At 28.8% G+C, this 21,315-nt stretch overlaps 1 protein-coding gene across 3 annotated transcripts; it reads left to right on the top strand.

Annotated features, from left to right (window-relative positions):
- The first annotated feature begins 1,123 nt into the window (after window positions 1-1,123).
- On the top strand, window positions 1,124-20,835 carry LOC100876183 (CDK5 and ABL1 enzyme substrate 2). Of its 3 annotated transcripts, XM_003708205.3 has the most exons (10): window positions 1,127-1,900; window positions 3,781-4,155; window positions 4,255-4,378; window positions 4,491-4,609; window positions 4,841-4,879; window positions 5,665-5,750; window positions 5,849-5,955; window positions 6,038-6,144; window positions 6,229-6,433; window positions 6,521-13,886. In XM_003708205.3, exons 1-10 carry the CDS (start codon window positions 1,479-1,481, stop codon window positions 6,659-6,661), a joined length of 1,725 nt encoding a protein of 574 aa, XP_003708253.1. In that variant the 5' UTR covers window positions 1,127-1,478; the 3' UTR covers window positions 6,662-13,886. The 3 variants fall into 3 exon arrangements, with proteins under 3 accessions (XP_012152460.1, XP_003708253.1, XP_003708254.1); XM_012297070.2 differs by lacking the exons at window positions 6,229-6,433; window positions 6,521-13,886 and adding an exon at window positions 17,626-20,835 and having other exon boundaries at window positions 1,124-1,900; XM_003708206.3 differs by lacking the exon at window positions 4,841-4,879 and having other exon boundaries at window positions 1,128-1,900.
- The last annotated feature ends 480 nt before the right edge of the window (window positions 20,836-21,315 follow it).

Genomic DNA, 21,315 nt, shown 5'->3' with positions numbered 1-21,315 from the left:
ATTGACCTAGCCGCGACAACAGCTGTTATTCGATGTGTACTTAAAAAATAGGTGAGTCTGATTTAAATTATTTCTATATATTTTGTGAATTTAAAGTAGACAGATAATAATACATTTGTTATTTTGCATCTTTGTAACGAGCGACAAGAACTTTCGATATATTATTCCCTATTCCTTTGGATAACGAATACAAGTATCGAACAAATTCGATTTAATTGATTTAAGTTGATAACAAATAATTATTTTATCCGCTATCTGTAAATAATTATTTTATTTGCCATATGATTTAACTTCTACGTAGCGGTTTTCTGTTAGCAATTACACTCTCGGTCGCTAATAACCTGGGTAGTTGATGCGACTTTAAACCACTATCTAAAAAAAAAAATTACACTCTCACGATGCAAACGTGCTTGTTCACAATCACGCTCAGCCATTAGGCTGAAGCTGTCGCTCCCGCGTCTGGGTGCGTTCTATTCTCACGCTCTGATTAGTCAATGTTTTTTGTTAATAATTCAAAAACAAAGCCTCAGTCATTGTTTTGATGACTCGAATTTTCGCTAGAGTGTCAGTGGAGCACAAACCATTCCAGTTAAACTGAACCGTTGCTAAAACGCCATCTTCCCAATCTAAATGAAGTTTTATCACAATCACGATCATGATCATGATTAAGATGTGCAGAGCAAATGAAAACTTATGTAATTAGTAAATTCTCTTGTTAAACAGAGCTCTCGATATGTATAGCAAAAAGCGCATCGAGTGACTGTTCTATAAAATATCTTATCCGTGGTATTAACATATTGTAATTGCTAAATGATTACAATTCAGAATAAAATACAGAAAATATGTATTGAAGGTTGATAACTTCGAAAATTTGTAATAATGATTATATTTCTTTTATTGTTTCTTGTTACTCTTTTAAGCGTTACGTCTAATTTTAAACATTGTTGTCTTTTTAAAAGTATGTTCTTAATCGACACATGTAATTGCAAAATGTAAAATGTATTAAAAAGTTAATACAATTCATGAAAATAAAACTTTTATGCGAAAATGGTACAATAAAATTTAAAGAAAAATAATATTTCTAGAAAATGCTATGCGTTTCTGTTACTATACGTAAGAGTACGCGCAGTCGCAGAAGGAGATAGAAGATATTAGTTAACTAAAAGAAGGATGGGTCGTAGTGTTGCGTAGTAGGAATGTAAGTAGTAGGAAGGAAGGTTGTTTCATTGGTAGTAGGATTTGTTTTTTAATCTTATGAAAGGAAACAGTACGATGACGAGTGACACCGGTATATGTTGTTACGTGCGTTGTGCGGGAACTTTAGTACGAAATGTCAGGACTAAGAATACGATTAGTGACAATGAATTGTGATCCTAGTAGTCGTCCTCGTTTGAGAACAGAATTGTTGGGCGTTCATTTCTTTTCTGGTTGTTTACATTGGTACTCAATATCACTCTATCAACACGGTCAACCGTGGAATGGCAGCAGCCTTAAAAAAGAATCATTCACGTAGAAGGTTGGCCGCCCTAACATTTCTTTCGAACATCTCCCTCGATGGCAGCCACCGTGATACCAAGTTAGCCGTTCTTTCACGGAATGGTGCTGCTCATACTCGTACTCTCAGCGACAGTCAAACTCATCAAGTTAATGTACGTCAAACGGACTTGAATATTTCCAGTGAAGAAGTCCTTGATGATTGCACAGAAGAGCAGTTAATACACTCATCTGTAAAACAGATCAGTTCTCCACAGCTAGTATCAAAAAGTGGAGAACATAATTCATTTAGTTCAAATTCTGATGGGATATTAACTCCTGCGAAGGCAGCAGCAGCTGTTTTTCTTGAACAAGAAAGAAATTATCCACCGCTGTCCACTGGCTTTCATAGTTCATTTAGAGAACGGTAAATGATAGTTTGCGAATTCAGTACACTTCATTTTATTTTGTTAAGTCATTGTTAAAGAGTTTAGCACTTAATTTCATATACTTTTTATAATTTAGATATGTTTACATGCATCAGATTCTCAGTTATTTATGTTGAAAAGTTTTGTTAATAATTTTGTTACGTTTTATAATTGAATTATAACTATAATTAAGTTTTGAGTTTTTATAGTCCAGGGTATAGGTCTTTTATAGGTTGAAATTATTTTTACCAGTTCAACAACTAATATATATTTAATCAATTATTATCTAGAAAGCCCGTAAATATTATTTAAATATATTTGTCATAGTTAAAAAATGTATCATTTTCTACATTTTTAGAATCCAATGTTTTATAATTTTCCTAAACATGATTTTTCTCCAAATATTTGTTGGTATGTAATGATGGTTTCTAAGTATAATTTTTGTTTTCATGTAGCCATTGTAAAGTATATTTGGTTAAAATACATAATAATGCTAAAAAGGGTGGAACCAATTAATAATAATAGAACTTGACTGAACAAAATTAAATAAAACAATTTAATTTTGTAAAATCTTTCTATCGTTTGTTATTTCTTGTAAGAGAACAACATGATAAATTCATTGTTTCAAATAACAATCTAAGGTTCATTTTATGTTTACGTTTCATTGTATATAGAATGTGTATAAAATAAGATAAGATAATGAGCTACTGCTAGGTATAGCTTAGCACACAAGTAAAACAGTAGAGAATTGCTTCATCAGGAACATCTTGGATTTTCCATTGAAAAGAGTTAAAAATTATTTATGAAGAATATATAAATTAATCTTATATATAGAGAGATTAATCTCTCTAAAGAATATATAAGAAATATTGGTTCTATAATGTTTTCTACAAATATCTAGAACAACAATGTCAATTTTTCATATATATACAACATTGTTGCAATACTCTATATAATTGCTGTCTTCTAAAAAATAAATTGCTGTTATTTCTTTGAAGAACAAAATAATACATTTTATAACATAACATAAAAAAGGTAAATTATTTCAATAATAAAAAGAAAAAAATAATTCTCACAAATGTATTAAAAAGTACATATTTTTGAAAGGATTTGTAGACAATACCTAGGAAAATTATAGGTACTAAAAAATTGAAAACTAAATTACTTTATGTAAATTCAATATGGAATTTATCAGTTTTGTTAGGCAAATACAGTAAGATTCATTGTTTGTATTATAATTGTATACATGTATGTGCTATTTATGTAACATTACAGTTTGATAATAATTGCACTAGATATATTTATACAGTATTAGTTATTGATTAACATATTAATACATGTTATAGTTATATAATATTGTATTTAAAATATGTATCAATTATATTTGACTCACTTTTATGAGTATTGGTATTTTGTTACTTATGTGATATTGAATATTAATATTATAAATTAATCTTTTAATACAATTGCAAATTTATGTTCATTATATACCAAATTTCTACATTTTAATATTATATTAAATATTAATATTAATAAATATAAATATTAATAAAATGTACATGTTATTTTCAAATAACATATTTTATAAATTATGTTTAAACGTAAGATTGTTGTGTAACATATTAAATACATTACATATGAATAAATATAGATAATGTATATTATAGAAAGTAAAAGTGTTTTGAACATGTTTTATTTTTTATTATTTCTTGCTAATTGTAATTATATATACATATTACTCTTTTATTTTTTTCTTTAAGTTTATAAGTGGAAAAATTATCATTAACTTACCAGTTAATAGTAATTGATAATAGTATTATAATCTCCTTTGTATTTATAATTATGTAATAAAAAGAATATATATGCTTTTATTTCTCAGTACTGGCACAACTGGCAGTGAATATTCTTTACCTGAGAGGAGAGTAGGTTCTTTGCAATACAAAAAGCGTATAACTCATCAAACATCTACACTTTCTGAGGATATAAAACATCAGTACAATAGTTCCAATGAGAGCATTGGTTCTTTACGTTCTAAATCACAATCAACAAAGTCAAAAACAAAGGCATCAACCAGTACACAATCTGGAACAAATAGCGGCATTATACCAGAAGTTACAAAAGAATTGCGATTAATGCAACGTCCTGTAAATGGATACAAATTTGGAGACGATAGGCTAGTTTTGGTTTCTAATAAACATGTGCCATTTTTAGTGTTTTCTGCTCTTCCATATAATAAAGGACAAAGATCTAGTTGGTAAGATAACATTTAGTAAACTAAATTATACAAATTAGGTAGCAGGAATATTTACAAAATTATAAATATTTCTTATTATAGAATGCTTTTAATTTGCAGGTCTGAATTACGCAAAGATACGAGTAGAAGAAAAAATATTTCTGCACAACGGCCGCTATCAGCAATTAATGATAATATTGATCCCTTTGGGTTATTGGGCATAGAAAGAGCAAAAGATGGCCAGGTACATATATATATATTAAATACAATATTATATATATATATATATATATTAAAAAATATAAAATGAATTCCGACTCTGGTTTCGTAAGTACATTCAGAGAACTTTTTTTTAGGAAATATCTTATGGACAACTGCTTGTTCCATCTAGGCAATTTCAGAAAGATAAAAAATTACATTTTAGTGAAAACGAGGCAATAGAACTTGTATCTAACAAGCATCCTGTAGTTTCAAGGTATTTACTATAATGTTAACATATTTTTATTATTAATAATGTTTTATTTCAGCTATGTAAGTAGATAAATTTTTTAACATTTTACTGCATAACTTTTCACAAATTCAATATTATACATTTCCTGTTTAACATTTTCATTCATTTCTTAATCATTTCATTAATATATCTCAATCGAAATGCACGAAATTTTTTTTTGATTTATAACAACATCTTTTAAACATATTTTTGCAGGACAAAAACTATTACATGGAATGTGGATCACTCAAAATGGTAAAAAGTATAATAATTTGGCAGTAGGAAAGAATTTTCAATATCTGTATGTAGTAAAAATTGAACTAATTGTGTTATTTTTAAATTTATTAAAAATAAATATTATGCATTAGAAAAATTATACAAGATTTTTGAAGAAGGTTGTATAATTTGAAAACTAGATTTTCTGAATCAAATCAAATCAATAAATTCATCTCTGTAAGTTTATTAATTTGTAGTTTGTGGTTTTATCTATGTTTAACCACGTATCTCGGAAACGAAATTGTAGATTGTAAAATGGAAAGCTTTTTTAAATTTATTTTAATTTACAGAAATGCAATTTTCAAGTTGTATGATCTTTTTGAAATATCTAGTATATAAATTTTTCCATTGACTACAAAGTCAATTTGAAATATACACAATTGCTATTTTGAAAATAAATTTAAATACCAATAATCCACAACTAGTTCGTATTATTTCATTTTTTAAGTAGATTATTTAGAAATGACATTATTATTGAAGTAAATACAGTATTTTTATTAAAGTACGAATATTTTAGTGTAAAAATTAGTATAGAAATGATATAAGTACGATATGTTTAAATATTACTCCCATTCATATACATGCATATTCTCATTTGCATTTCCATTGATGGGCATTCATATATACTATATAACTCATATAATGTAATTTCTCTCGTTTACTGTTAGAATTCATATAATATTAAAGAATTAATGATAAAGTAAATATATTTGTTCATGTAATCTCAAAGTGATTCTCTGTTATTCATTATAATTTTTTTGTAGGTGTTTATCTTATGATACAGCCACACACCGCGCTCAGCATTTAACACCTGAATCTCCACCATTGTCCTTTAATGCAGATTCTAAAGGTATATTTATGTACCAATCAATTATTAAAAATATTTTGAATTAGCGATGGAAGGAGCTAATAAAACTATAATGTTAATCAATTTTATCTTCCTTATAGTGTATGACTGGGATGAACAGTCGCTGCAATATAATCCCAATTTATTAGATGACCCAGAACTTATAGCTGGGAAGCATAGAACATTGCTTACATTTACATCATATATGGTATTTATTTTTCTACGTTTATGGAATAGTACAATAATAATAATTTAATGAATGGATCTTCAGTTTTTATTTTTGCATACAGGCATCAGTTATCGATTATGTTCGACCATCCGATTTAAAAAAGGAATTGAACGATAAATTTAAAGAAAAGTTTCCGCACATTCAACTCACTTTAAGCAAATTAAGAAGGTTAGTATTAATATGTATGATAATATTTATGGGCATGTAATATCCTGAACGAAAAATATAGTAATGTTACCGCGTTACATGTAGTTTAAAACGAGAGATGAGGAAAATAGCAAAAATGGAATATGGGATTGATCTCCTGACAGTAGCAATGGCTTATGTATATTTTGAGAAACTTATTCTTCGAAATGTTGTTACCAAACAGACTCGAAAATTATGTGCTGGTGCATGCTTACTTCTTGCAGCAAAATTAAATGATGTCAAGGGTGATGTTTTGAAATCACTGATAGAGGTATTTATTTTATATAAAAGTCATCTATATTTTTAAATATTACATGCGCAAGGGTTATGGGTTAAATAATTTTTAAATAAATTCCAGAGAATTGAAAGTGTGTTTAGGTTAAATCGCAAGGATTTGATTACATCTGAATTTGCTGTTTTGGTGGCATTAGAGTTTGGTTTGCACCTTCCAACATGGGAAATATTTCCTCATTATCAAAGATTGATATACGAATCTTGACCTTCTTTTGCGATGTTTTGTTTTAGATAGATACAAAATTTTCTTTGCAAAGTCAAAATTTTTGAATAATTATGAAGAGTACAGTGCCTAAACCTTTAGGCATTTTGGTATTAATAAAAAAACTTTTTAATAATAAAAAAGGTATAAACATATGAACAACAAAGAAATGGACTTGAAACTGAACAAATATAATGAAATTATAAAAAAGATTGTTATTTTATAATAAGGTAAAATATATCAATATTAGTAACAAACATTTTTATAGGTAAGGACTGTACGAAAAAATATCAACATTTTCTTTATATCCAACTTAAACTCTTGTACTTACCATGGTAATGTTATTCAACAATTTGTAAATTTGTAACTAACTTCATTTTCTATAATGTTTATAATAGTACTTAGAATATTTGTACAAATAGTAGCCATTGGTAAATTATGTGTTATATTGATATAAAAATATCACAAATTATAAAGGATACTTTTAAAATGTTTCAAATATGTTTAAATATGTCAGTTGTAGTACTTAATCAAGTTTTTTATTTCAGTTTGGTTTTTGAATGTGATTATAAAACTACATGCATACATATATAGTATTTATTATAATGAATCATTCTTTTCTAATTGTATCTATACAAAAGTATAGTGTAAATTAAATTTAACAAGTCAGGCAATGAAAAAGTCGTTAAAATCAGCAGATATGATTATTGAAGATTATACTGACTCTATAAGTTTTAAGTAAAATAGTAAAAAAAATATAATCGTAATATAAAACTAATAAGAATTTTTTCAAAACTTTTTAACAAACTTAATGTTGGTCATAGAAATTAGATAAAGCTTCGTGTTTTGGAAAAGAAATTGTATTGCTCTCATAATAATTATATTGGCAAAAGAACTATTTAAATATTTTAATATTTTACTTTTTAACTTAAAATGATAACTTACAGATAGAATTAGTTCTTATGAAAACTGATAAATTATCTTGTATTATGTAAGTCAGATACTTGCCAAGCAGTAGATTTTTAATGTAACATAATTCATAGAATGAAATTTTAATTGTTGATAAGTTTATTTTTACAATTATTTATGTGATGCTTTAAATAAATGTTTTATTTTGTTTTTGAAATTAAGGAAGTAAAAGAATTAAATAATTAAAGAAATAATTAATCTAAATATATTTAAACATTTAACTTTTATAATTATTATTTTGAAATTCTTGATGTAATTAAAATGTATTTCTATTTTTAAACTATTAATTCAATTGTTGTGTCCCGAGAGGTATAACCGTTTATCATGGGAGGACGTAGGTTCAGGAACGATTAAATAAGAACTCAGGGGTAGTTTATTTATACGTTGATTTACACGTTATAATTTTGTTCTTAAAATTCAATCTTTGCAATTAAACAAAAAAAATTTAATGGTCGCGTGTTTCAGTTTGAAGAGCTGCAAAAAACTCGCTTTGTATTACACGGGCACAACATAATTATTCTTTTCTTCATTTTCATTTTTATTGTTTGACTAGTCCAAACAGAGTTACAGCTAATTTCAGTTATTTAATTTTTCTCATATGTTAAAAAAAAATTATCATAGAAAATAATGTTATGACAATATTCTTCATTCGCATGTTGTTGAGCAAGCAAAAGATCTTTGTTCAGTACATACATTTAAAATACTATATTATTTATTTTCTTAATTTTGCACAAGTTAATAAAAATGAAGAAGTTACAATCACTTTTCCAAACTATTTGTTTTAAAGTAGAAATTTTTCTTATAGTACCTTAAATATATGATTGTATCTACAGTTTAATGGTAAATGGACTGAAATGTTAGATATCACATATTAACGAGCGGAACTACATATGGTATTTAAATAAATTAATTGAAAATGGTTGCACACATGGTTACTCCATGAAAAAATTCCAAAAATCGTATTGTAAATTATTAATTAATTGTACAATGTATATTAATGTTATTAAGTATTCCTTGATATCCAAAGTAATACGCAGAATGGTGCTATATTTCTTGGCATAATTGCCGTAATCGTACTTACTTAATACATAGTATGAATAAATTTATTGTTAAGAAATGTTTTAAACTATTGGAAAGTTGTTTCTATGTAGATTTCTAAATAATGGTTAGTTTTTGTTTCGCATTTTAATTGTACAAAAAGTACTTGTCATGTTTGATTTACAGCAAATAATTGTAGTGAAATAAGTTCTAAAGAATTTCAGGTTCTGGAAAATGTATTATTTTCAAATAATTCAAGCAAGCACTTACATGTTTTATAAACTGCATGTATAAAAATCGGTGTGTTTTTACGTTAATCCCAAATCCCATGTTATTGCGTTATGTTCACAAACGAACTCTAATTGAGATACATGATTGATTTATTATTATATAGAAAAATTTCTAATTTAATTTTTCAATGAATTATTCTTTCAGTCGAATAATTTGTCGTAAGTTATAAACATTTTTTTATTGTTTTTTTGTAAGATAAAAGAGTTACATTGAAAAGGTGCAGATGTCTCGAAGCGTATTGTTTTTTGTTTTTTATGTATAATAGGGATATTATTATATAATTTCGAATTTGTTATTGATCATACAACTAATATACAGGTATGCACTCAAAGAAACGTTTTCGTTTTAATTTCTGGTTTCAATTTATATGTGCAGGTGTTATCTAACAACAGTCATTATTATAACACAGACGTGTACATATCTCAAACCTCTAAAAACATCCTGCGTGCATCCTATATTGATTATATGATTAAATCTTTTTATCAATCATTATATGTAATAGGCAACGTCTGCAGAATCGAGCGAATTTTAATTTCACTGTGAAGTTTCTTTTGTAACTCTAGGTGAAGTTAATTATTCTATAAATGTTATTATTATTTATTCAAGATTTATTTGTGCAGAAGTCATTTAAAACCTAATAAGCAGTTACGAAAATGTTATATAGTGTTTAACACGTTAAATGCCATATTGTTTATATAATGGGTGTAAGTCACCACAGGGGCCACATTTCCCAAATATGGTAACAGTTTTATTAAGCTAATTAGTAAAACTTTAAGATAAGTTTTAAGAGTTTCTAACAGAGATAATATATAAAACTACATACAAGAGCTTTTAAGCAATTTAACAGATTATCAGAGACTTATATGCTACCACAATGACCTACGGGTTTTCATCATATATTGGACGTTTAACGTGTTAACACAAATCGTATGTCGTTTAATTATTATTATTAGTAGTACTCTTTATCATTATGATTGTGATTTGCGTTTGTTTTCATGTTTTCGATCAAACTTTTCGGAATCGATTCGCAGTACAAGATTTAATATTTGAATAATGGTACAAGCAAAGATATATATCGGAAAATTTGACTTCGTAAGTTTAAACAGACTATCGACAATTGTCCATTTTAGTCGCCTGTTCATAGTCACTTAGTATATTAAACTCTGATCGATATCCTTGTTTGTAACATGATAAGACAGCGAATGTGATTTATAAATACGAACCAATATGATTAGTGAAAGTACTAGTAATTAGATTATAAATGTATATAATACATGTGTACGCTATATAATTTTACAGTCAAAATGAATCAATTTTATGTTTTCTCTTTATTTTCTTTTTGTTACATTTAGATTACAGATATCGTATTTATTAAAATTAATTTCCAGTTAGTGCCATACAGATTAACTGTACATATTTTATTTAATTTCTTGTAGGCGGTAGTGGAATTATGATCTTAATCGTACTAATTTCAAAAATGTTCATTTTTTTCAAGCTGTTTTCCCATTTTACGTTAAACAGTTCTGATTACGGAAGATACTTAAAGCGTTGTACAAAATAGTTCACGCTAGAACATGTCATTTTAATCATATGAATTGATGAAGAAGTAAGACATTCAGGGTAATTTGATCGAGTGATCACCAAAGTGTTAAGCCGTTGCTTGTATCGTTTAATATTTTTCAATCTCCTACAGTTCTTTAAAATGGGTTTAGTCCGTTATAATTGTTAACCTCCATATATATGTACATATATACACACATAACAGACACACGTAAAGAATATGTACACGTACGTATATACGATATATATGTATATCTATGTATTTATGTTGCGTGCACGTGCGTGAATGTATGGGTACATATACAATTGTATATACAAAGGCAGCATTAAGACTGAAAACTTAAAGAAGTTAGTTTTCAGTTTTCTTCTTTGATATATTAGTTGATAATATATATGTATGAAATATACATATTAGCTGATAGAGAACTGCGAACGGATATAGAAGAGAATGGACTTTGATACGACACTTTACAATGGCGACTTGATAGAAGATGAATTAAGATTCGATGAAAGGATAGATGATGAAAACTATCTGCTCACAAGATGTTTATATGTAGCTACGTAAAGTAGTTTTCTTCGACGTTATGTGATATCGTCTTTAAGAGGGGAAATACCTTTAGACCGATGAAAATAGGCTGATTTTTGTGAATTTTTTTGTATAGGATATCTTTGTTTTGCGTTTTTGAAATTTCAGGTATAATTTATTATAACTATTGCCTATTACACAATATTTTTTGTTTTTAAATATATTTAAAAATGGCGGAATTATAACAGTCCTTCCTGGAAGTGTTTGGCGCGTCTCGTGAATCGGTGTGGGTTCTAGCCTTACAAGGAAACATATCGAACCGCGACACACCGATTTTAATGAAACTTATGTGAAAGATAGTTCTCAAAAAAATATTTGACACGTATTTTTTTTTATCGGCAATCGTTCACATTGAAGGGGTGAAAATAGCCCTCGAAGTTGGGGGTTAAAACCATGTTTTTGGGAATATCTCCGGAACAAAAGAAGATAATTGAATTCTTTTTTTTGTAAATTGTTCGTCTTTAGATAGGAAATTTTTGTGCGTAAAAAAATCTCAAGAAACTTTATTTGTTTAAATAATATTTAAAAAATTCATCATTTTTGTTTAAATTTTTGCACTAAATGTTGATCTATTTTTTTGCAACTTCGTGTACGTAAACTATGGACAAAAATAGAGGATACGTGTTTTTGGAATTTGTTGTTTGTTGCAATGTTTATTAGATATATAATTTAACATCACCTCCTGTGAAGAGGGGTAATCAGCATTTTTATTAAAAATATCATTATTTTTACAATCCTTTACATTATTTTAGAGATTTTATACCTCTTCATATGCCGTTAATTGATTTCTGAACAATTATTGTAAGCGTCACAGGTATGAGCGTGACGCGGTTACAATCATCGCCGTAAGGAACATAGGCTTTTATGGCCAATATTGTTAAAAAATAATTTAATTTATTTTTATTTTCTGAGTTTCTTAAAAAATCCCAATGTTTCCAAAAGTTCTAAATATTTTATTTAGAATGAAGTCTTTACGCCTGTAAAAGTATAAAAGCAGTATTGGCCATAAAAGCCTATGTTCCTTATGACGCGGCGTTAATCATAACCGCGACACGCTCATACCTGTGACACTTGCAATAATTATTCAGAAATCAATTAACGGCATATATAGAGGTATAAAATCTCTAAAATAATGTAAAGGATTGTAAAAATAATGATATTTTTAATAAAAATGCTGATTACCCCTCTTCACAGGAGGTGATGTTAAATTATATATCTAATAAACATTGCAACAAACAACAAATTCCAAAAACACGTATCCTCTATTTTTGTCCATAGTTTACGTACACGAAGTTGCAAAAAAATAGATCAACATTTAGTGCAAAAATTTAAACAAAAATGATGAATTTTTTAAATATTATTTAAACAAATAAAGTTTCTTGAGATTTTTTTACGCACAAAAATTTCCTATCTAAAGACGAACAATTTACAAAAAAAAGAATTCAATTATCTTCTTTAGTTCCGGAGATATTCCCAAAAATATGGTTTCAACCCCCAACTTCGAGGGCTATTTTCACCCCTTCAATGTGAACGATTGCCGATAAAAAAAAATACGTGTCAAATATTTTTTTGAGAACTATCTTTCACATAAGTTTCATTAAAATCGGTGTGTCGCGGTTCGATATGTTTCCTTGTTAGATCCATTGGTCTGAAACAAGTTTGCAGACAATGTTTCGAAAACTAACATTCATAGTTAGTAGATGAATCTCAGAAATGTGCAAAATGTGTAAAATTAAAGAAATGGCGTGCTTTTAAAGAAAAACTTTGAATTTTATTGAAAATTTTTGCACTATTTTGCAATAAAAAGGACTTTAATGTTCAATTTATTTCATACATTTAGGTTCATATGTTAGATACTATTGTCATGGATATGTGCAAAAAATTTGAGCGCGATTGATAAACTAGTTTTTGAGTTATTAGCCACACCAATTGTAAAAATGTAGTTTTGAGAAAAACGCGTTTAAAGTTTCAGTCCTCCGCACTAAACGCGTGAATACTCGCGGCGCTAATCGGCTATAACTTCAAAAGGGCTTCGTATTTCACTTTAAAATTTTGAGACCATATTTTTAAGATGTTGCACTAACATTTTATGGAGAAAAAAAAATTTTCAATTTTTTAAGATTCTAAAGGTATTTCCCCCCTTAATGGTGTAACATTATAGGCTGTTAGTACTTACGTTTAGTTCGCATAGTGTGCGAACGACCATTTTCAATGTGCTACTTCAGTGTGCTTTATAAGATCTCCTGGAGTTTTTTTCGACAACTCAATGAATTTCAGTTGTGAATACAACGTAGTCCTTTTAATTTAATATTGTGATCGGTACTGTTCCTTTGTAAATTCTTTCAGTGATTGCTTGATAAATCAGATTTACTACGCTTGATATTCATATATATTTATATGTACTTCATATGTACTTGTACAAAAATGGAAAATATTCAATTTAAAATTTGTTAAAAGACTTGGGAGTTGGTCGTGTAACGAATGTGAAAAAACATAAGTGGTATATCTATTGGATTATGTGTATAACATCTTTTGCAAGCGATTCAAGCGCTAGACTGAAAGAGTTCACAGAAGTAAGATTGAAGTTATATGTACTCACGTGCGATAGTCTGTCAATTACAAAACGTGTTTTCTTGTAATTATAAAATAGTGTTGCAGCGCGTTGTGAACAGCGATTCATAGTTTGTGTACGAATCATTTTCATACTGACCGTTTCGTTTCGTTACTTGTTCTTTTTTGGAAAGAAGTGGAAAATGTACGAATAAAAATAAACTATGAAACCAACCATTAATGTTTATATAAAAAATTTCAAAAGATCACTTCTTAAAAACAAATTATAATAATTATTTTTCAATTTCATTTTGTTCCACAAATTTTTATCGCTTGCATCAATATACTGTTTGAAAAGAAAGCAATTTTAATTAAATCTGGGTTTTTGAAATAAACAATTTTTTTATAATTTCTAAGAATGGATAATCTTTGCTTACAAGCTTTCAAGCAAGTTGTATGAGTGTTCCCGATCATTGAGAAGTTGAAGTGTTTTTATGCAATTTAGAGCTTTTTAATTAAATATACAAAATTACAAAGTTAGGATATTGGGGATGGGATATTTTGAGGTTTACACGTAAAAATATTAGCTTACATTGTATATCATCTAAGGTTTGGTAGATTAAAGGTATATGTTTATCTTTTTGAAAGTATAGGTATATGTATGAATTATTCAAAATTGTAGTTCGATACGAAATTATTTCAATCCCATTTCTAATTTAAATGCTAGGAGTAGCAAGTTATTTCTTTTAATGTAGTGTCGGCAAAGGATATCGCAGTCGGCTTGCGACAAAAGAAGCCTGCAAACACGCTAGCGGAAAACGTGCAGATGCAAGGCGTTCAAAGCGTACCGATGCCCACGCGCAAAAATCCATCCGGAAGCAGCACTTTATGTCTTTTACGTGATCGTGAAAAAATTTACTTTCCCCTTGTTCAAATTGTTGCAGCCATGATGAATAGTTGTTTATGCACTCTTATATACAAATGTATGAAAATTTATCGTTTATCAAATGTATGAATATTTATCGAAATCAAATAAAAATGAAGTTTTGCATCTTTAAAAGTTTTTGTACTGTGAGGGCACAAGATGCGTGGACTCAAGATCACTAACAGATTCAATTCATTAATTTGAACATTTAAAAATTGGAAAATTTTCACATTTTTAAATTTTTTAGTATTCAAACATAAAGTATAAATTTTCTAAATTATAAAAATCTCATATTTTTGAATTTTTAAGTTTTTAAATTTCTAAGCTTCTAAAGCTTCAACTTTTCAAATAAAGAAATTTCTTCATTTTTGAATCTCTTATCGCATAAATCATGGATCAATTTTCTTAAAATCTCAAACTACCGAAATTCTGAAGTCTTAATTTTTAAACCGTATACCAGTTTTGAGGTCACCACGTTCACAGAATCGATAAAGATTTGTTGGACGCGTAAAAAATCTTGGATAAAACTATTTATTCCAACAATCTTGGACGAAGTATCGCAGATGTTTTGTCCCGTTCGTGGGACACGAATACGTTATCTCGTTGTACATATCCTAGAAAACAGAAAGTTTGTGTTCCGAACATGTTTATTCCCATCTGTCCTGAAATAACAATACCCTTTAACCACTTCTGTTGACAGTTACATTTTATCTAACAGTTTATTTATCGTATGATGATTTCATATTTGGTGATTCGAAGTTCTCGTGAAACACACATGTTGCAAGACTGTTAATCTAACATTTGTTGTATCCTCGAAGATAAAATGATGACAAATTTTTTATAAATACAGGGTAATTGTATTTGACACGTAACACCGTAATATCTCGGAAAATAGATAGCAAAATTTATTATTTTAAGTAATAATTACCGTAATTCCTCATACAATTTGACTAATCTGTTGACCGTTCTTCCTTGCTGAACGGTTTTCCAAGAATTTGCCTATAAGAATTAAATATACTAGTGATGAAACGACGAAAAAAGGCTTCCGTTCGGGCACATAAATATTTGCGGTAAAGTGGTCACTTGAAAATGGAGGTCCTTGTTTTCATCCTTTAACACCATAAGAGAGAAAGTCTACTTGTCCTTGCTTCCGTTTATCCTTTCCTTTAAAGCTTTCAGATTTACGGAAAATGTTTTAACGTGACTTAAGAAGTCCTTCGACTTTTCTAATTTATAGTAAGAAAATAAGTTCAAGCATTTTAAAACAAAATTCTTATTCTCAGATATTCTTTATTATAGTGAGTCCTATAGTTATTTTTATTTCGTTTCAGTTTCATTTGCAATTATAATAGGGTAGAACAAGAAACAGGTAGTCAATAAGTTCACATTTGTAGCTAACTTAGTGTTATGAATAATATTGCTGCATTTCCGTTTGCAGCTTGATGTTAAAATGCAAGATAAACATTTGCTTTAATAAGAGATTTCGCAATTTTTGGAATAAATTATTGTCACTCTTATGGTTGTAAGTTGGACAGAAAACTGAGTATTTTATACAGACATTTTATAGTATTATAGTTATTACGATACAATTGTTGCCTAAACATACTAAAGTTTCAAAGTCTCATTGCTTCGAAATTCTAAAGGTCCAAAGTTTCTAAACTTTAAGGTTCTAGAGACCCGTAGAGAAATACAAGCATTTCAAAATTTAAGAATTCTTCGATTTCGAAGTCTTAACTCCTAACATCCAAAAATTCTAAAATTAAATTCTTAAATTTCAAACTCCGAAAGTAGCAAAATGCAAAAATTAAAAAATTCTTGAATTTCAAAGTCCCACAGCCTTAAAATTTTGAAACGCCGAAACTTAAAAGTTGTATTGTCAATTCTTTGCGATGTTTTCAATTTAATTTAATAGTGCAAATATATTACAGAAATGAAACACGTATTCAGGCAAGGGTTTAACATGAATTATGATTTTACTTCTTCCCCCGTAATTCCAGCCGTCTCGGAAAGTAATCATCGTCTTATTATGGGGCGCATAACTGTCGCGTGCGACGGACAGGAAGTGAGCCGTAAAACCTATTTGTCGGTTTCTTCTTACCCACTTTTCCCCTTAACAGTACCTCTTTTCTTCGTTGAAAGCTTTCAACGCTTAAACTCTGTTCGGTTTACGCACGTTTTCATAGCTTTGCGTAAAACTCTTTATTGCGACATAAGGCGATGGCAATTAGTACGAATAAAGTAAATTGTGGACAAAGCAAAATTTCGTAGTAAACATTCAATAATATGCACCGTCAAAATCATGTGCAAACAGATGATTTTTTCGGAAAGTTCTCAATTGTGCATCGTTTTAAACTTGAAAATCGGGAAATTTGGAAATTTATAGACTTGAAGTTACCAAAATATCAAATATTTGAAGTGACAAATTTGGAAATTCGTAATGTTGGGAACTTAGAAATATAGAAATAAAAGTTTTTAATTAACAAATTAACATATTTAAAAAACAAGAAAACTAGAAATTTGAAAACATTAAAATTTCAAATCTTCAACTTTATAAACTTACTTCAACTCTAATTCTTTGAATTAAACTTACAAATTTAAGAATTTAAAAATTCATAAATTTATAGATTTAAATACATAAAATTTATAAATCCATAAACTTGAAAATACAGGAAGTAACAAAAGTAGAAATCTAAAAAATTGAAATGTTAAATCTTTTGCAGTTTCAGACCATCAAATTTTTAATCTTTTAAACCTTGAAACTATCAAATGTTTAACTTCTTAAATCTTCAAATTAATCTAGAAACTTAAAACTTTGAAAATTTAGCAATCTAACAACTTTGATATAAAAGAAATATTAAATAGTTTAATTTACGAATAAATCACTTCTTTTAGAACGGGACACTCTGTGTAACAATAGGAATAATTAAAAATTCTGAGATAAGTCTCTTCTGTTCAAAATGAAGAACCCAATGCCAGTTCTGCATTTTGGTTTCCTAATCACTCTGTAATTCTTCTCTATTACTTTAATAATACTTGACACCTACTTAGGTACTTAGGATTAGAAGGAAAACGAAGAATAGTCTTAATAGGCTGTCTAATCGTTAGCAGTAAATGGAAGGATTTCAAAGGATGTAAAATTCTTTGGACACGCATTGGTGAAGTTTGAAACCGATCTGCCAGCAGGCGTGAGTCTTTGTTGTTGAAAAGGGATTGTTGAATTTTGTACAATCAGGGATTGGTAAGTGTACTGTAAGCGTGTATGTAGGCGTCCATATTCCTAGAAACAGTGATATTGCAGTTTAAACAATATAATAAATATAATTTAATGGAGTGTTCGATGATATGATTATCATAATTGTTAATTATTAATTAAGTAATTATTATTGATTAATTAATATGTAACGATACGGTTATTGGTTATTCAATAATTAATGTGTAATGACTTAATTGTTCATTGTTGATTAAATAACGGGTAACAATGTAATTTTTAATCAATAAAACTGTATTCTTCAAATATTTTATACGTATCTTCAGAGAAGGAGAAAGTAGGTATAGACGCTTTTTTTTTTAATACTTTATTTTTATGGAGCATTTTTACAATATACGTATGTATAATAGTGGATTTCGTTATTTAAGATTTGCAAATTTCAGAATTTTGGAATTTGACTTTTCGAATTTGACAATTTAAGCGAGTTGGAATTTAAGAATTAAATAATTTTAAGATTTGGAAATATTGAGTCGAATCAGAAACCCAATTCGTCAGTCGGTAGCATATCCAAAAAAAACATCTCACACCAAGTTTCAACCCCCTATCTCATCCGTGGGGGTAGTAAAAGGGAAAAAACGAAATTCCGGTTTTTGGCCGTTTTTGCCTATTTAATTTCGTACAAAAATTTTGAAAAAATTCTACAACATTGAGGTCCAGATAGCGCATATTATAGAATTTTTTCAGATTTTTTGATCGCAAATTGTAGTCGTGAAAAATCAAAAACCGAAAAAAAATCCGAAAAAATGCGATTTTTTCATATTCGAGACGTTGTTCATTTGGAAATTTAGAAATTTCAGGATTTAGGAATCTGAGAATTTCGAAATTTTTAAATTTTGCGGCTCGTGAATTTGCAAATTGGAGATTTCGAATGTTCAAAAAGTACGGATTTAGGAAATTTAAAACTGAATGCATTTGAGGATTAAAGAATTGACGAATTACTGATAATTTACCAGTAATTACAAAATAAAAAGTAATCTTAAAGTTTGCACAATTTACGACATGAAAAATTCGTGAAAGTTGTATATTTTTGTATTGTAATATGGATATCTCCACAAAAGGATACTAAATAAATTACGCGTTTATCCTGACAGAAGAAGCGAAGGGAAAACATGTGTGCATGTATTCTAAGATGTGCAGGAAATCATTTCTGTAGGTAAACCTTAATTTCCACCAGACAGATCTCTGTCCCTTTTCAAAAACAGCTGCGTTTCTTTACGAAAGTATTTCCTGGCTTTCATTATTAGGAACCTCTTCAACTTAACCTTTTCGGTTACGAATTATTTAATCCTGAGAAAAAAATCATGGTTTTACTAAACAGTTCGTTAAATTAAAGTATGATTTTTCAGTTGTATAAAAGATCTACGCGATATTAGAAAGAAATAGAATCTATGGTGATTACAGTATGAGGATAAAATATTCAAATAATAAAATTTACCAAGTCTAGATACATTATATGTATGCCAAGCATTTATTTAGTATGTCCTTATGTGAGGATGCCATCACTCCAAGTATTATAGAATCAAACCTTCAACTATCCTTTTTTTAAATTGCTTCGTTATTTGTGTTTAAAATATTTATATTTGAAAGATTTCGATGAAAATCTCATTACTTTATTATGGCTTAACTCATTTAAATCCATGAAAGGTACACTTATTATAAATTCAAAAAAATAAATTTGGCAATTGATTTTTATCATTTTCTTTGTCTTTTCAATTAATTAAAATTCTTTTTAGAACAATGAAGACTGAATTTTTGCTGCCGAAGGAAATAGGGGAAAAGTCACTATAAAGTTTCAAAGAAACTAGTTCATTTTAGTTAATTACATCCGTACACATGTCTATTTTTAAATTTACAGGAGAGGCCGACATTTTCATAATAAATTCTTTTGATACAATAAAAATAATACAACATCTCGTATGAAAAGTCTCATCAATTTTTGATTTCTGAAAATACTTAGATAGTGAAACAATTTTGTTCGTTGTCAGCAATGAGTGTGCAATACGATTGATGGTGACACTATCGTCAGACAATAGAAGCCTGCTATAAAGCGATAGTATACAGGTAGCCCAGTCCGTCAGGTAAAGTGTGCTCGCTTTTGTTGTGGGTATCGCTTACAGTTAATCCACAATCCGGAACCCACTACAATGGTGCGATGACCGGCGTAGTAGGCGATAAGGGGGCGCTTTCTTATGCTGGAAAAAAGAAGAAGCGACGACAGAAGCGGTGTTACGAGAAAAAGGGAATAAGGGAGCGAGAAAAGCGTAGATTTGTATCTCGCGGCACTGCGTTTCGTTCCGTTCCTCTTTTGACCGCCGACGCACCACGGACGGATTCTTGATTTTATCTTCTCGCCTCGTCTCGTCGCCAGACTCGAGAACAAACAATTAACGACCGCCTGCTCGCCGGATTCCGTAATTTATGGTGACGATTCCGTTCGCTCTTGTACCTAACGCTTCGCATCGTTCGTTAATGCGATCATGTGCCGGAGTCAAACGATCATCATAAATTCGACACGAACTGTTTGTTACGTTGGATCGCGTAGTCTTATTTTATTTATTATACAGTCTATATCTAATGATTCTTTTAAAGAGTAGCTGTAACAAGAGGCAAAATTTTGACAAAAAAATTCCTTTTAGAAAGAAGCGAAAGAATAATATAATAAATTCAAATGCCTATGCAAAATAAAATGAGATGAGGATACGATTTCAGAACGGTATTTCAATAAGCGAATGTACATAATGTGTAAGTATGTTGTTCAGAAAGCAATAACTATACCATTCATTTGTAATTTGTTTAAAACCTATTTAGAAGAAATATTGTGCTATTTATTTGTAATTTGTAATAAATACGAGTAAATAATTTGTCCTTCCCTATAATACATTAATTTGTATGTTTTCTAATCAATAGTTCGTTATTTCTTTATCAGTTATTTGTAATAATCATTTCTGTAATATACATGTATTCTTCAAATATATTTTGTTCAGTAATAATTTTAGTATACATATATGTAGTTGGTTATTTATTTACTTCTAATTACAGAAGTTGGCGTGGAAGGGCCGCTGCTCTTATTCGCCTACATATATGTATTTTCTTTCTTCAACTCTTCAATGTTGTAAAATTGATGTGAATAGGGGAAGGTAGCCTAATTTGGACCGCTGTGGTATCCAAAGACTGATAAAATCTGTGCGATTTTAGATAGGCAACTTATTATACGTAGATGTAGACAAGGTTAATGCAATCGTGTTTTTGAAGAAACGTCTCGTGGTTACATTGAGAGTAGTGTTATTTGTTTGACTACGAACAAACTTTGTTATTTTGATGTAAGAGTGAAAGCCGTTAATTCGTCTAAACGTAAGTAATTACAGGTTTTATTATATCATCACAAAGCTTACTTATCTATCTGTAATTTCCTGTTACAATTTTATGAGCTTATGTTAGTCTGACGTTTTTGTATAAAATATTCAAGTTAT

This window comes from Megachile rotundata, chromosome 12 (assembly GCF_050947335.1).
Source record: "Megachile rotundata isolate GNS110a chromosome 12, iyMegRotu1, whole genome shotgun sequence".
NCBI classification, from domain to species: Eukaryota; Metazoa; Arthropoda; class Insecta; order Hymenoptera; family Megachilidae; genus Megachile; species Megachile rotundata.
Note: the sequence above shows the minus strand (reverse complement) of the source record. Positions and strands in the feature narration are given on the sequence as shown.